We start from the raw sequence: 16,548 nt of genomic DNA on the forward strand, positions 1-16,548 counted from the left end.
GCCAGGTGGCAGCAGTGTGGTTTGGCTTGGCAGATGAGTCAGGAGCAGCAGCAGGCCGCAGTCAGGCTGCCTTGTGAGGCAGGACTCGGCACCAGCAGCATCTCCTGCTCGTGTCTGGGTCCAGCCCCGGCACTCGGACGCTGCAGTGACCAACCTGTGCAGATGGTGATCAGAGAGGGTGCCAGAGCCCGAGCTGAGCCTCTTTGGACAGAGCTGCTCCTTTGTGCTCCTTTGGGCACCCCTCTGAAGGGGACCCTGCCAGGGACTCTGGGGGACCGGGATGTTCCCAGCAGGGCAGCAAAGCCCACAGTCACCACCAGAGCACGGATTCATGGCAAGGGCTCAGGGCTGGCAGGATCCGTGTCTGGAACAGACAGCAAGGGTCTCTCCACTGCTGTGCTGCACTTGCAGCTGGGCCCTCAACCCAAAGGATTAGCAAAACCTCTTGAGATCCCAGACTCCCTGATCCCACATCCCAGGAGATTTCTGCATTCCCATTTCTGGGGGTTGGGATGGCTTTGGCTCTCCCCGCTGTGGGGACCTCACGTTTCACTGCTGTGCTCCTGCCTTGGGCACAGTGCTGGTTTTGCAGCTGGTTTTTGGAGCTGTTGCAGGACAGGGATGCTGCCTGAAGGCCCTGCCTGATGCTGGAATCATCAACACTGAGGCAACCTCATCCACACTGAGGTTGCCATTACAAAAAAATTATTTAAAAAAGAAAAATGAAAAATGCTTTTTAGGTAATGGATTATCACTCTGTGAGCAATGTGAATTTTACAAGCCTGGCTTTGAGAGAATCAGGCTGCACTGAACTTTGAGTGAGTAGAATCTGCCTGCTTTTGGTTAGCAAGACAATGCCTTGAGCCCATGAGCTTCCTGAAGGGCTCAGCCAGGGAGAGCATCTCCAGAGAGATGGAGGAGAAGGGCTTTTATAATGTCTGTCCCTCCCTGCTGCATCTCTGACTCATTCAAGGCCTGGTGCAGACATTGCTGTCTCAAATGCAAAGGTGAGCTGGCACCACATTGAATTAAAACACTTGGCATGACACCCAACAGAGGGTAAAACTATGTTTTACTGGAAAGGGGTTTGTGTCTCTATCTGCCCTTGGGGTCTGCAGGGGCTCTTTGGCCAAGCCCATGGGTTGGAGTGAATTTTGATCAGCCCTGGCCTCTGGGTGAGAGCCAACCCAGGTACAAGCCCTGCAAGCTGAAGCCTTAGGAATACTTCTCAGTCACCACAGGGCTTAGCTAAATCCTGGCCCTGTAAGGAAAACAGTCGTTTCCCTGCCCATGTGAGGAGGATGAGGTGAGTTTTGAAATGAGGACAAAGGAGAAATTGTTTTTATCCACATTTTTCATCGTGTTTGAGTGGGAAGGCCAGATGAATACGTGATTGTTCGGTTCAAATCACTGGCTGTGTTGCTGCTGTTTAAGTAGCTGAAGGCAGCTAAGCTTCACTGCTTGCATAAAAAAATTAAAAACCAAACCAACAAGCAAAAAAAACACCACAAATCCTAAAGCCATGTTCTTTGCTCTAAATGCAAGTCAGTCAAAGACTGGGGCAGGGTTATGGATGAGAAGGACCATCGTGTGTGGGGGAGAGCAGAGCAAGGAGGAAGGTAACAAGAGCTGAAGGAATGGGAAACATCAATTCCTTTGCTGCTGTCAGCAAGCTGGAGCTGGGCAGACCCAGAGCAGCAGGAACAGCCCGAGCTGTGCTGGCTGCAGGACCCACAGCTCCCGGGCCAGCAGAGCCCTCAGCCCTGCACAGCCCACAGCACAGGCAGGGTTTGGGAGCTGCAGCACCCACCCAGGGCACAGCTGGCTGTCAGCAGTCCCCACTTTACCCGCTGCTGGCGTGTGCTGGTGTGACACAGTGCTCTGACAGGGACACAGCGCTGACCCCTTCCCACACCACCTCCTCCAGCCCCTTCCAGGGGTGAACTCCGTGTTTGGTGAGGATTAGCAGGGACTCCCTCCAAGGAGTGCTGTGGGACAGGCAAATTCCTGCTGGAAGGCTTCAGCGTGCTGAGGCACAGGGAGCAGGAAATGTGCAGTGAGGAGGATGGAAATGCAGCCAGACCTTGCACAAATGCTGTTTTTGGGGACTGCTCCCTGAGGACTGGGGTCTCCTCTGAGAACATCCCTGCTGCCACGCAGGGCTCAGTGGTATGGCACACCTGGCACAGGCTGCATTGGGGCTGTGCCTTTTCCATCCTGCACGGGCACCTCTGCAGCTGTCACTTGTTACCAGGCTCAGTTCCTGTGACTCAGTCTCTTGGCTTCTAATAGAAAATCTCCTGTCCTGGGGAGGAAATTATTAGAGTGCTCTCTTCTGAGAGATTTGGGCCTTGAGAACAAGAGGGGACCTCATCAAAATCTGTCAGTACCTGAAGGGAGGGTGGAAAGAGGGCAAAGCCAGGCTCTGCTCAGTGGTGCTGAGCACTAGGACAAGAGGCAATGGACAGAAACTGAGGCACAGGAGGTTCACCTGCACATGAGGAAGAGCTTCTTCACTGTGCAGTGGCTGTGCAGAGGAGCAGAGAGGGTGTCCCTCACTGGAGATGCTCAAGAGCCAGGCACAGACTGAGGAAAGGACTCGAGCAGCAGCAGCCTGAGGTCCTTTGCTGCCATTCTGAGGTCCTGGCAGCCTCAGCCTGCACTGTGATGGGAATCGGGGCACTGAGGTTTGCAGCCTGGTTTCCACCCTGAAGTCAGAATTCTGGAAGATCAGGGTCCTCCTGCCCAGCCTTGCTGTGCTGCTGTCCCACCGAGGACCTTGCTGGTGCTGGGCTGTTCGGGATTCAGGGAGAGCCGTGGGGCTGGAACTTTCTGAACGACCTGCTTCTAATTGAGCCTAACATCTATGTGTGCCTCACCTTTGGTAAGGCTCAGCCTGTGGGCTGATTGAGCAGAAATTAGTTCACATAGCCCTTCTTCTCTAACTGTGCAAAACGAGGAGCTTTAGAGAAGCCCCGGGTGTCTTTTTGAGCGCTTTGTTGGTGTCAGAAGGAGCCTTCTCCTGCTGAGGCGCGCGCGTGGCGCTGGCCCGTGGCGCTGGCCCGCTGGCCGTGTTCACGCTGTCCTGGGCCAGCAGGTAACGATGGCCAGGGGCACCCCGGCCCCTGCAGTCCAGCCTGTGTCTGCACTGGCCACTGTCCCCCAGGAGCTCAGGGGAGGCTGGCAGCAGCACATCCCCACTGCCTCGCTCGCTCCTCGCGTCCTCGCGGCCTGGAAACTCCGCTGCTTTCGGGAGGGACTGGCTGGGGGGTGTAACATCCTCAGGGCCCACAAATAGCCCCGATGATGGGGGCATCTGGGACATCTCTGCTTTCCCTTTGAGCCTGTTATCCAGGGCACAGCCCTGTGGTGAGGGACAGAGGTTCTGGTGTGAAACTTCCCACGTGCCCTGCAGAATGTGTAAGCCAGGGTTGGAGACACGTGAGGGTGTCCCGTGCACTGAAACACCAAGGTGCTTCAGTCTCTGCTTTTGTGGAGCTGACTGCAACATCATTTATTCAATTTATAGGCTACACTACAAGTACTGATAAGATATGTTAGTAAGGAGTGGGTTTGCTTTCAAATCCTGGAGTGCTTTGGGTGGGAAGGGACCCACAGAGGACTGGTGCCATGGGCAGGGGTGCTGCTGCATGATGCTGCTCTTAAACCTGGCTGGCATCGCTGTGGATGGAAACTTGACTTGCTCTGAAAGTTAAAACTTCGCTGCTAAAACAGCTTCCTGAGACAGTCAGCTCCTGGGTGCAGAGTTCAAGAAGGGGAGAGATTGTGATGCCAGAAAGAAATTTACAACAAAAAAAAAAAAAAAAAAAAGAAGAATGCAATAGAAAAAAAAGCACTGAAATTTATCTCTTTGGAGAGGTAATGGTGCCATCATTGGTGTCATCTGGTGTCCTGGATGGCACCCTGAGGTCCTTCACCAGCTCTGACTGTTCCATGTCCCTAATGGTTGGAAACTGGATGTGCAGTGAGCTATTGCGGAAGGACGTGGTGACTGGAAGTGTGTTCTCATTCAGGAACCAGGCTGGGAGTCACTGTAGGTTGTCTGTCTGTCTGTCTGTGGGTTTTGATGGTCTCCAGCTGTGTGTCTGTTAGTCATAAACATGTTTTCTCCTCTCTCCTGTTAGCGTGGCAGGGAAAGCAGTGCGTGGGGTGGGAAGGAACACACAATGAACACGAGGAACATTGCAATGGCAAAACTGACTTTCTTTAGCAGCCTCTTGGAGTGACCTTGGGCAAGGTTTATTGCCAGCATGGCTACAGAATTGAAGGAAAGAGCTAGCAAACTGTTACTGCGTTTGCTTGCTCTGATTTTCATGTAAAATGCTCCATCATTTAAGGAGGAAGTTGAGTCGAAGGATTTGGGGTTTACAAATTGGCTCAAAACAGTGATTTCCACTCAGCTGCTGGAGCCTACATCATCCTTGGGTGGGTGGCCAAACTAGAAGTCAGACATAAAAGTCAGAGAGGCATGAATTTCTTCCCATCTGCCAGAGGAAATGAAACCTCTGCAGTCAAGAACCCCGTGGCTGCTGTGGTGCTGTTGAGCTGGGTGTAGGGCCCAAGAACGTTCAAGGTGGAAACTCTTGCGAGGAGAAGGATGGGGTGAGTGCACTCCTGCAATAAGTGGAGGCACTGCAAGTTAAATAGAAGTTTAATTGATGTTAACTAGATGGTTTGCTGCAGTAGGTGAGAAAATAAGCCATGTCCCAAGTGTGGTATTTCCCCCCTCTTATACAGGTGTAATTTAGAAGCACTGGTGTTGAACTGGATGCAGTAAAAGCACCACACATGGGCAGTGAACCAAGCACAGCCACTCTCCTGGAGCTTGTCATTTGTCCCTTTCTGCACCACGCCCCAGGGAACTTTGCAGCTGATATGTTTGTATCTGCTTGGGTGGGAGCTTGTGGATGGATAAGGTTGCTCAGAAATAGAGGATTTCACAGGGAGAGATGATCTCCTGTCTTAATCACTTGGGGTGAGCGAGGGAAACATGGCTTTATTCTTATTCCCCCTGCCTGAATGTGAAGTTCAGGGATAGCACTGTTCAGCTGCTGGGAGGCTGCTGCTTTTCACAAGTCAGGGTTTGTGTTTGCTGTATGAAATCAAACACATGAAGGGTCTGTGTTTATTTTGCTCACTGCCACTGTCCTGAGCTGAGCTAAACTTGCAGTGTGAGGCTGAAGGCTCAGCCACCCAAGCAAGGTTGCTTCATCTGCCTCCTGCCACACGGGCAGGTGCACAAGGGGGTGGAAAAGAGCCCAGAAATCCCTGCTGGTGTGGCTGCCACTGCTGCCACCAGGCACCAGGCTGATGTCCATCCTGCCGGGCAGCGCCAGCACCCGCAGCTGCAGGAGCTGAGGCTGCTCCTGAAGGTTCCTTCTCTCTGGATCCCAGCTGAGGAGCCCTGGCAGGGCAGGGCTGGGCTGGAGGGGTGTTTTAGCCATGCCAGGCTCTCGGTGCACACACCTTGCCTCTGGGGACAGCGCAGGGCCCCAGGTAGACACCACCAGCCCAGGGCCACCCGCTGGACTGCCCCCTCCCCTAACAGCCTGCTGTCACCTTTGTGCCTCCCCAGGCTGCTGCCTGCCCGTGGCTGACGAGCCCAGCTCCCCCAAGAAGGCGAAGAGCAGCGAGCTGGAGCGCTGGCTGCCGCCCCCGTCCCCCGAGTGGGCCATCGTGAGGGTCATCCCCGAGGAGGAGATGGCTGAGCACAACCTCCTGGCCGTCAGAGTCATGGTCACCAGCGATGCCAGCAGGTACCTCCCAACACCAGAACACCTGCAACAGCAGCTTGCTTTTCTCTGCAATGCTGAAGAGAATCATAACCAAATGTACTACTGCATGTATGTACAGCTGCTGGGGGGAAAGAAGCGAACAGAAAGCCCACCACAGATGCTCAGAGTAACAGTTGTTCTTGACCACAGCCTTAAATCCCCACAAGGCACGTGAATTGCATTGCAGGAAATCTCCAAACGTTCCCACCCCACACAGGGGCCTGAACCAGAGGGATAAACATTGCTGTGATCAGCTTGGGTTTGGCTCTGGGAACAGACAGGTTTTGGTGCACAGGGATTTGGGCAGTGGGTGTGTTGTGGCAAAAGTGCAGCCTGTGACGTGGCCACCTCCCACCTTGGGCCCCATCCTGCAGCTCCACACCCTGGGCTTGGAGAGCCTGCCCATCCCTGAGAAATCTGAAATTTGATGAACCTTGGAGAGCTGTCAGAGGAAGCCAAATTTCTGCATTCTCATTAGAATACATTTGCTTTTGGGCAGGGTTCTGTGGCAGTTCATTCCAGCTAAAGATTAGATTGGTATCTCCTGAGTAAAGCTCTTTTTCTTACTGAGAACTAAAAAGTAAGAGGGGGAGTGAAAAACAAAAAGACAAAAAGGCAACCCCAAGTGTTGCCAACACTGCTGCTCTGCAGGGAAGCTGATTCTGATTCCTGTTCTGATTCTCTGCACACCTGCTTGTGGTGCTGTGTGCAGCTTCTGGAGAGCAACCTGCCTTTGAGAAATGCAACTTTCTGCTGTCCCCAAGGTGTCTGGAAATGGGGTTTGTGCTGTGAGCTCTGGCTGCTCTTACAGGGAGGGCTGAACATGTCCATGAGGAAATGGAGAGCACAGGGAAGGGTTTCCCACCTGTTTGCCAGCTGCCCTGCAGGGCTGCTCCCATCCCCTGCAGCAGTGAGGAGAGCCAGCTAATCCCCCTGATCAGCTGGGGATCAGCTCCTTTCCCTGGGAGAGCTGCAGGGGCCTCGCTGGGACTGGGAAAACGACCCAGCTCAGTGGCACAGCTTTGCAGCTCAGGCTTCAGGTGCTGTGAGTAGTGATCCCTGTTCCAGCCGAGATGAGAGGAGAAACCTCGTGCTAGAGCGCTTACCTCCTTGCTGGCCAAGGAAAATACACGTTCTGCTCTTTAAAACAGAAAGATATCAATCAATGTTAATGGCAGGGCTTTTTCTTTTTCTTTGGTGTGGCATTCTGCCCGATCTCAGTGTGGTATCTCTCCATGCACACAGGGTGTCGGCTATCAAAGCCTTCATATATTTATATTTTTATGTATATATGCCTATATCTATCTGTATGGTTGACACCGCTTGAAATCCAGCTTAGAAAGTGTGTTTTAGCATGAAATTCAAGGCCACTCTGTGCTGAGAGAGCACTGCACCTGGAGAGGTGCTCCCTTCTCTGCTGTCCTGCCTGCCCTGGCCTCCCAGCTTTCATCTGGGTGAAGCTGGGGGCCAGGACTGGTGGGTGCTACCCAAATGTGTGGCTTTATTCAGCCTGCAGCCTCTCCTTTACCTCTTCTTCCTCCTGGGTTTCCAGAACCAAACTGCTGCTGCTGAACGGAGCAGCGTTCTGCCACGCCAGCAGGACTGGGCACGGTGTGAGCTCCTCTGTTTTTGAGGCACAGCCATGAATCATCACAGTAAAGCTAAGAATTAGGTCAGCAGTATTGTTTGTGTTCAGAAGAGGATGAGTGGGATCCTGCTGCACAATTTATGGGAGTGCGATCACATCAGAAGGGCTGACGGTGTCTGCTCCCTACAGTCTGGGCTTCAGAGATGAAAGAAATGGCCTGGCTATTAGAGAAAGGGCTAATAATCACCTCAAACAGCTGTTGTGCCCTGAGGCAAGGTCAGATGTGCACGTCATCCACACGTGTGTATCTGTGTGGTGTGTTTTTAACTGCGTTTACACAAGGGGATGCCAAAATGTGCCGCTGTGACCAGCTCAGGTGCCTCCCTGTGCTGTCAGTGCTACCTGGGCTGGCCCAGCAGCTCCTAGGAGCGAGGAGAGTTTGTTTCCTCCTCTCCCACAGACACCCTTTGCACGTTTGAAAGCTGCTGAAGGTGCCCCACTCAATCCTCTCTCTCTGGGCTTATGCTTACAATTTTCTCCAGCTTCTGGACTCAGCCTTGCTTGCTGGGCCTGTGCCTGTCCTCAGGCCTCTCCTCCAGGCTTCCTTCTCTTCTTTTCAAAAATCTGCAGGGAAAAATGTGCAAAGTGTGGAGTTTTGACCCTTGAGCGTGGTTTGCAGGCCCATCACGCTGCCAATGCTGTTCCCCTCAGCTGTCCCTGCTGCACAGGCTGTGTGAGGGGTTCAGCCCCGGCCCCTCACAGCAGCACCTCAATTCCAGCCTCTGCAGGTGCTGACGGGAGCAGGGACAGCTGGGCTGGCAGCACCACTCACAGTCCTGGCACAGCGGGCAGGAAAGGGGGAAAATGAGGACACCTTTTCCTCTGAAAGCCCTGCAGTGCTGTGGGTGCTGCAGCCCCGCCATGCCCCGCTCCCAGCTCGCCCTTTTCCCTGCAGCTCGGAGCTGGACTCTGATCTCAGCGGGGACTCCTCCGGCTCGGAGCCGAGCGAAGGCCTGCCCTCGCTGCCGGAGCCCCGCGCCTGCTCCAGCCCCATCCAGAGGTGGGCACCGCTCATCAGGAGCCCCGAGGGGCCCAAGGAAAGCTCCAGAACATCCAAAGTCGCGGATGGTAAGCAGCATCCTGAGCCTGCTCCAGCAGCTCTCCCGAGGGTGCGGGCAGGACTGGGGGAGGCTTTTCGGGGTGGAGGCTGTTCCCTGCAGTGGGGCCAGGTTGTCTTTTGAGGGGTTCTGCCTTTTTGGTGCCGTAACTCGAGCACCATTTCCATGGTGCAGGGTAACCTGGGGGAGCTGGGCCTGGCTGGCAGGGCTGGGATGAATGTTTTCCCACCCCTAAAATGTACCTGCAGCACTGCCCAGCCCAGGGTGAGGCTGGGAACCACCAGAGAGCTCTGCCTGCCACAGTTTGGGTTTCTGCAGGTGGCTGCTGAAGGGTTTTGTAGCCAGTGAAAGCACAGGGAGGAAAGGATACGGCTAGCAGGGAGGTGGGGAGAGGTTTGGGAACAATCTCCCTTCAAATGGAAAGAAACTCTTTCCTGGAGCTGGTCAGAACAGAGAGATGTGCTAAAAACAGCCAAAGACATTGTTCTGCAGAAAATAAAAGGCCACCAGCATTCGTTTCTTCCCATCTCCCACCACCCCCACATCCATATATGCATTTTTAATCCAAGCAGAAAAGAGGGGATTTTATACAGCAATTTAAATCTACTCTAGAATAAAGGAGTCATTGTTTTGTTTAGGGCAAAAGGACAGCAGAGGACCCCAAACGTGCCCAGCAGCATACTCCATGTAGCCACTGAAGGATTTTATCCTTTTCCTTCCCCAGTTTCACACTGCCCCCCATCCCTGGCTGCTGAGGTGGTTTTCCTGCCAGCACCCCGTGTGTGGGTTTGGGATAAGTGAGATGTTCCCGAGCTCCCTGCCAGGGGAAAGGCAGAAATTCTGCTGCATCCCGTGGTGGGCGCTGCCCTCTCCCGGCTGCGGGCTGCTCGCAGAACTGACCCCTGCCACCGGGAAATTGGGATTTTGCTCCTCCACTCTTTTCTCCCCAGCTCTGCTTTTGCTCTCTGGCTTCTGCTGCATTAGCTGACTTGTGTCCCTTCTGTTTCTGCTCAGCACTCCAGAGAGCCAACAGCTTTCAGTCCATGGCGTTAAATAAGTATCAGAATTGGAGGAGAAAGATCCAAACGAGTGAGTAGAGCCCGAGAAGCGATTGTATCTTCTATTCATGCTGTTTTCCTGTCTTTTAGTTGTCTGCTTTCCCTCCTTTCCTTTAGAATTGTTGTATTTCTGAGTCACTAGTTGAGAAAACAGAGATCTAAGACACCCCAAATGTTTCTTTCCATTTTCTTATCCTGAAAAGATCAAACTCCCTTTCTGTGTGACTGTTCCCCGTGTAACTGTGCCCATCAGCAGTGGTGCCCATGTTAATTCTGCAGATGGGACACACACTCCTGTCGCAGAGCTGCACATTTTGTCTCTGCCCTTTTGATGGGGTGGGGCACTGGGTCTGTAGAAATGTTCCTGGGGGTGCTATGGACACACTCCCACAGGTGCTCTGTCCCCTCTTTTCTGTTAGAAACAACCCCCAGGTGATGTTTCTGCTCAGTGAAAGGGAGAAAGCCAATCCCAAGGGGTGAGCTGGTGAAAATAAGTGTTAGTGCTCCCTGTCCTCTAGCAGCTTCTCTTGGTTTGGGCTGACCTGTCTTTCCCTGTGGGAATGCCAGAGGAAGGCAGTGATTTGGGAAGAGACTGTTCACTGTTCACCTCTGAAACAGAGTGTGTTTCAGCAGCCCCTGTAACCTTTCTCCTGGGCTGGGGTGCCCAGGCAGGACCCCCACCCTGGTGGTGCATGGAAACTTGCTCAGTGCTGCTTGGCACCAGCTCGCCCTCCTGTCTCAGCACAGCCCCAGCAAGGGCTGGGGGAGCTTCCCCCACCCCAGGGCCCCTCTAGAACCGTGCCTGTGCCTGGGAGCCCGCATGGGACCAGTGCTCATCACAGGCATTTCAGCTTGCCTGCTCTGAGTGCACAAGAAAGCTTCGGGATGATCTGCGAGTACCCGCTGTGGGATGAGTTTTTGTATCTCAAATGATGAGATAAGATGCATTTCCTCTTCCTGGCATCACCTTGCCCTCGAGTCAGGTGCACAAGAGCACTGTCAGTCCCCAGGCACAGTCCCCAGGTGTGGGATAGCTCAGTGAATCCCAGCAGAGCACACTTGGGGCTGTTCCGTGGGCCTGAGAGCACCAAGCCCTGTGAATTCTGTCCCTGGAGAGCAGCTGTGGCACACAGGCAGGCAGGACAGGGCTGCTCCCCTGCCATTCCCCGAGCCATGAGGCTCTGCCATGCTCTGACAGGCTGCGTGGGGTGTCCCCCCAGGGATGAGAAGGTGGAACAGGGTGTCCCCAAAGTCTGCTGGCGTCCCTGCCAGCCTCGGCTCTGCCTCCTGAGTGCTGCAAAGCACGTGGGAATCGGCACAGACACCAGAGTTTGGCTCCTCCAAAGGCTTGCATTTAAAGCCTTGCCTTAATTGGTCTCAGTTTTTAAGAGATCAGTCAATAATGATTCTTGACCGAGGTTTGTGTGTGGGGTAAGAGAGATTGTTAGGGAGGAAAGCAGAGAAGACTGGAGGGGGTGTCACTCTCAGTTTTGACTGGTTTTTCAGCTTGTTCTCAGCAAGGGCATTACTTAATGGTTTGCCAATTAATTTTTCCATAATTTTGTTGAAATCTTCCGTGTGCCTCAAGGGCTCTAGAGGGAGCTAGAAGCCTTTGAGAAGGAAGCAATGTGCTGCATGAGTCTGCCTGAACCTCAAGTATGCTGTTAAAATGAGGTGTAAAGCACAGCCAGCATACACTGGGAGCAGCATAAAGGCTTTTTTTACTCTCCGGAGGAAGACTGTAAGTCATAGTTTCTATATTTAATCCAATTTGATTACAGGAATTCATATGATCATCAGTCACATGGAAAAGAACAACTCTTTCTCCTTTTCAGACGTATTTCCCCAAACACATATGTTTCATAAACAGCACAGGGTAGGCAGCCAAGGAGAGGAAATCAGTGTCGTGGCTATATTGGCTGAAAGGCTCAGAGCAGGATATTACCTCTCAAAACCTTTAATCCCCATCGCACGGCCACAGGGAACGCCGTGCTCTTCATTTATCTTGGGATTTTGGGCCAGGCAGATCATGATAGTGCCCTAGGGAACTCTTTCTTTTCTTTTCTTTTTTTTTTTTTTTTAATTCTGTTTTGAGAGCAAAGCTGAAAATACAGGTTCAGAATCTTGGTGGGAATGAAATAGTTTTCCCTGTGACAGATGAGGCCAGATGCTGAAGCCCACATGCAGGAGCTGTCCTCTCTGTCTCTGGAATGCTGCTTTTGTCCTTATGTACCTTTTCATCCCCACGCAGAAGAACCAAAGTTTGCATGGATTTCAGAACTAATGGTTGGGTTTGGGAGTTAATAACTGAGCTGTAAATAAAGTTGTCATGTTGTAGCTGGACACGATAATATCTTGGGTCAGGGATACTTTCATTTATCCCAAGATTATTTATTATGTAAAATTCCCACAGGCACAAATAATGGAAAGTTCTCCTGCCTCCCTCCAGGTGCAAGTTGCCTCCTTTAGTAATTAATTCCCTTGCCTGATCCTAGGAGAGCCCTCACAGTGCCTTGTCCTGGCTTGGGAGACTTTTTGCTGTCCTTGCTGCCTGCAGGTGGATGCATTTCCCATTTTCTCCCCGTTCTGATGGACAGCCCCCTCAGAAGCCGTCCATTTTCTTCATTTCTTGGAATTCCCCAAAGTTCAAAAGCCACAGGTTGTTTTGACTGCCTCTGCTTCTGAGGCCTGAAGGCCCTCCAAAGAGGACTGGTTTTCCAGAAAGTTTCCTGGAACTCACAAGCTGCTTCGTTACATCCAGCCAAGAAGTGGAAGCAGTTTGGGTCCAGCACTGAAAATGTCAGCATGTGTTTGGCACAGTGCTCACACACGTGTGAGCCCTGATGCTGGAGGGCAGTTCTTCATGTTTAACTCTGTCCAGGAGGCTCTTCAATCTTCTACTCTTCCTCTTCAGTTGCAGGCTGCCTTTAAGACAAAGCCAGTGGCAATGGGAAGGTAAAAGTTGTGTTTTTTGCAGGCCTTCCCCTGCTGTCGAGCAGGAAGCCTGGGCCCCACGGGAAGGAGAGCTCAGCCGGCTGCCAGGGCGCTGCTGCCGAGGAGCACCGCCGAGCTCAGGTACCGGAGAGCTGTGCAGAGCTGGGTGTCACTGCCTGGGCAGGACAGGGCTGCCCTCTGCTCCTCTCAACAGCTCTGCTCCTCACAGCAAGCACCGAGGCTGGAGTCACACCTGTGCTGTATGTAGGGAAGGGACTGGGATTTGGTGTCATCATTCACAAATCTGTGAGACTCAGGCCCCGATCGCACGAGGAGTTAGCCACTGGTCTGTTGCACCATCAGTCATAAAATCACATTACTTTAGGCTGGAAAAGGGCTTCACGCCTCCTACTGCTCAGGAGCATCTTCTGTGACCTTCAGGAGCTGGGATTTCCATGGGATTTCCTGGGGTTTTGTATTTTTAGCTTTTTTTAAGGCTGCAGCACTGCAGGAGGAGTCCTGGCTGACCACCCCGAGCAAAGGGCAGCACATCCCTGGGCTCCTGGGGCCAGTGGGACCTGCCCACATCCTCCATGCCCTGGACATTTGTCCTCACCCTTGGCTTAAACATGGCTGGAATTGCTTGACCTCAGGGCCTGTGCCAGGAAAAAATCAACTCTTCCACATCCACAGTGGAGGCTGAAATCCGGTGTAGGACAATGGGGCCAGGAAGGGAAGGTCCCAGGGGAGCAGAGCTGCACAACACTGCCTGGCCATGAGGAGAGGTGACTCCACTCACCTCCTGCTCTAGTGACTGCTTAGTGGCCTTTTTCTCACTCTAAAAAGTGAGGATTAAGAGGGTGTTTGTTTGTTTATCGTGTTTCTTACACTTTTTTTCAATCCGAGATCCTGGCCAGTAACAATTGTAGTCATTGAGCTAAATGGAGAATCCAACAGAAGTGGAATCATTATTGCCTTACTTCTGATGCTTCTGGGAAATGAAAAGTCAGACAGATTAATGGCTTCACCCATGTGAATTTGGGTATCTGGCACATAAGTGGAAGCAGGAATTCAATCTTCACACCATCCATTATCACATAGCACTGATGATAAAATGCCTCCCTTTTAAGAAGGAAGGAAGAACTCTTACTCCTGTTCTGCTGGGTACATAAAGGGGGGATTTATCCCTGTTGCTCTCTTCAGCAGAAGATTTTGGTGGCTGGGGTAATGAATTTAAACCTTTTCCAAAGGGAAAATAATCACGAGAGGGAACTAACTGAATTGTTTAAAACTACCATCTTACATTTTATAATCTTTTCCGGGTCACTTCTTCCATTCCTACCTGTGCTACATAAATGTGCAATGTTAGAAAAACATTTGGAGAGGATGGATCATGGTCTCTTCTGCTTGCTGAAAACTCTAAGGTGATGCAACTGGAACACACACAGGAGAATAGAGCAGATCTGCTCTTGTCTGTTTTCCTGGAGATAGGACTGTTTCTTTCTAAAGAAAATATTAAAGGTAATTCATAAAGATATGACAGACTCTTAGCATAAATAACATTATTTTTAGACTATTAAAATTTCCCGTAGTATTAGATCCCTACTCCTAGAGAAATATTAGCCCTTTAGGAAGAAAAGCTTTTCTCACTTTATCATCTACATGTGTATTTGTGTACAGATTAAATACTATGTTCATTACTATTACGTTAAGATTAAAATGGATTAAAATATTTTATGAAATAGAAGCTACACAAAACAGTGGTTTTATTATCCCTAAAAGGATTATTTTTTTTTAATGCACTTCACAGTTGGCTTCTTACAAGAAGCCACCAGAAATTCCAAGAGGACATTCTGAACCCTGCAGCTCAGCGTTTCAAAGGAAAGAAGAAGCCAGGGAGGTGCCTGAAGACACACATTACTACGTGCCTCACTGTCCTGTTCAGAGCAGCAGCACAGCTCCTCCACAGAGCCCTCTTGGGAATGGGACACTGGCTGCTGGTTTTTGTGAGCCTGAGGACACAGACAGGGACACTGGGACACGCTCAGCCCAGGACTGGAAGGAGAAAGCACAGAAATTCACCTCTGAGCCAGAGCACTTCAGCGGGAAGACAGAAGCGCTGTCACCTCTGGATTTGAAAGAGAAAGATGGCAAAAATACCAGGGAGCCAGAGAAAAAGCTTGAGCAAGAATTAAAGGAGGCCAAAGAGGGGCTGGGGCCTGGTACTCAGCAGCAGGCGTGGTATGGCTCACCCAGGGCACACCCAGGTGGGAGCAGTCCAGGGGATGGGAACAGCACACCCTGGGCTCCAGGGAAAAGGGAGTCTGCCTGGGGAAAAGGAAAGTTTAAACGCTCTGCTTGCCCTGGGCCTCTCTTGTTTGCAGATGGTGCTGCAGCAGCTCCAGCAGTGGACACAAAGGATGCTCTGAGGGTTCCAGACGTGGTTTCCCGGGAACATGTGGCCAGCCAGCCAAAATCCCCCCTGAGGCTCATAGCCAATGCCATCAAAAGGTCCATTTGGGAGCCTCTAACCTCAGCTCCAGAAGGGTTAAAGCAGGACTCGGACAGCAAAGCCAAAGCCTCTTCAGAACAAGTCTTCTTCAGCTTCCCCAGCACTTCTGGGTATTCCCTGAGGCAAAGGAACAGGAACAACAATAACACTCAGTCACAGGATCCTAAAGTAAGGGAGGGGGCAGGAAAACAAGGAGGAGATGGGAGCCCTTACTCGAGTCAGTCTCGTTCTCCTGTGGGCTCTGAAGAGATGGCTCTAAGGGATTACAGGGGAGGGGTATTCTTCACACCCTACAGGCCTGCACCCCATATACCTCTGAAAGCAGCTTGCACTAGGATGGAGGAAGTCCCAGGACTTCTAGAGAAGTTCACCTTTGAAGACAGTCCTGTAGGAGCTCCCCTGGATGAAATATGTATCCACAAGAAAAAGTCCACTCTTCTTTCATCTCCAGAGCCCAAGAACTCCTTCAAGGACACTCTGGATGACTCTGCACAAAAAGGGTCACTCTTCAATAGGCTGAGAAGCAAAACTCGTGAAAGGGAACAGAATTCCATGGTGTCATCTCTGCCCCTCAATAAGGACCATTCTCCAGAAAGGTCATGTTATCCTTTCACAGGTGAGGACCCCAGTGGAATTACTTTGTGGTTATTATTACTGTTATCATTATTATTATTATTACTATTATTACTGTGTAATAGCACTTAACCTTTAAAAGTCCCATGCCTTACCATGCATCTGTGGTGTGATATGTTTAATTTCTACTTATTGCCTACATAAGGAGACTTAATAAGTACATTTTATGGCTGAAGTTGAGGAGTTGATACAGATTTAAAGGAGCAGAGTGGGTTTGCAGGCAGAACCAGCTGGCTGGATGCAGGTCTTGGGTCAGGGAATTGTCCTCAAGAGGTGGAAGGAAGGGGTGGCAGGGCAGAGTGGGATGCTGGGCAGAGCAGCCTGTGCAGTGACACCGAGTTGTGGAAGGGGGACTAGAGCAGGCAAGCACCAAAAGCTCCAGTTTTGCAGTGCAGAGTACATTTGTTTCCCCTCCCATGAGGAACCAGGGACTGAAGCAATGTGGTTACAGCAGGGAGAAGCTTTGCTCTGTGTCTCTGCTTTCTCAGCAGGTGTCTCCTCAGCTCTGCTGTCACCGAGCTGTGGACATGCTTTTGGGAGCTCTGCACTGTCATTAATACCCCCTTGTTGTTCAATTTGAGAGGAGAGAGCACCTTATTGACCTCCTCTGACCTGCTTGTGAGTCTATCTGGGTGGTTAAAAGTGGTTAAAAGGCATCAATCTTCTTGTTTGCTTGCAAGAGCAGGGTTAGTATTAAAACTGCAGACAAGCTCAAGAAATATCGATGCCAGACCAAGAAAAACCTGAGGGATCTGAGCACAGGCTCAGGAAAGAATGAAGTAGCACCAGATTCAGGTGTGAAATGTGAGGCATGAGAGCTGCACCCACCTGTCTTTCTCTGTGATCCATCCTCCCACTGCAGAAAGCCTCAGTTATTTAACTAAACAACTTTGTCCCTCGCTTTATGAAG

General features: G+C 51.4%; 1 protein-coding gene across 9 annotated transcripts in view; it reads left to right on the forward strand.

Moving 5' to 3' along the window:
• MICAL2 (microtubule associated monooxygenase, calponin and LIM domain containing 2) overlaps positions 1-16,548 on the forward strand; it is a 112,549-nt gene that overhangs the window by 78,354 nt on the left and 17,647 nt on the right. For 8 of the 9 annotated variants that reach the window (XM_088058113.1, XM_088058119.1, XM_088058116.1 and 5 more), the window contains 5 exons: positions 5,597-5,777; positions 8,339-8,511; positions 9,516-9,590; positions 12,537-12,634; positions 14,304-15,621. In XM_088058113.1, coding sequence (XP_087914239.1) covers positions 5,597-5,777; positions 8,339-8,511; positions 9,516-9,590; positions 12,537-12,634; positions 14,304-15,621 — 1,845 coding nt within the window. The remainder of the gene's footprint in view (positions 1-5,596; positions 5,778-8,338; positions 8,512-9,515; positions 9,591-12,536; positions 12,635-14,303; positions 15,622-16,548) is intronic. The other variant, XM_088058115.1, reaches the window with a different exon arrangement.

Source organism: Pseudopodoces humilis, chromosome 7 (assembly GCF_049639895.1).
Source record: "Pseudopodoces humilis isolate 2021_Gansu_Grassland_sample_001 chromosome 7, ASM4963989v1, whole genome shotgun sequence".
In the NCBI taxonomy this organism is placed as follows: Eukaryota; Metazoa; Chordata; class Aves; order Passeriformes; family Paridae; genus Pseudopodoces; species Pseudopodoces humilis.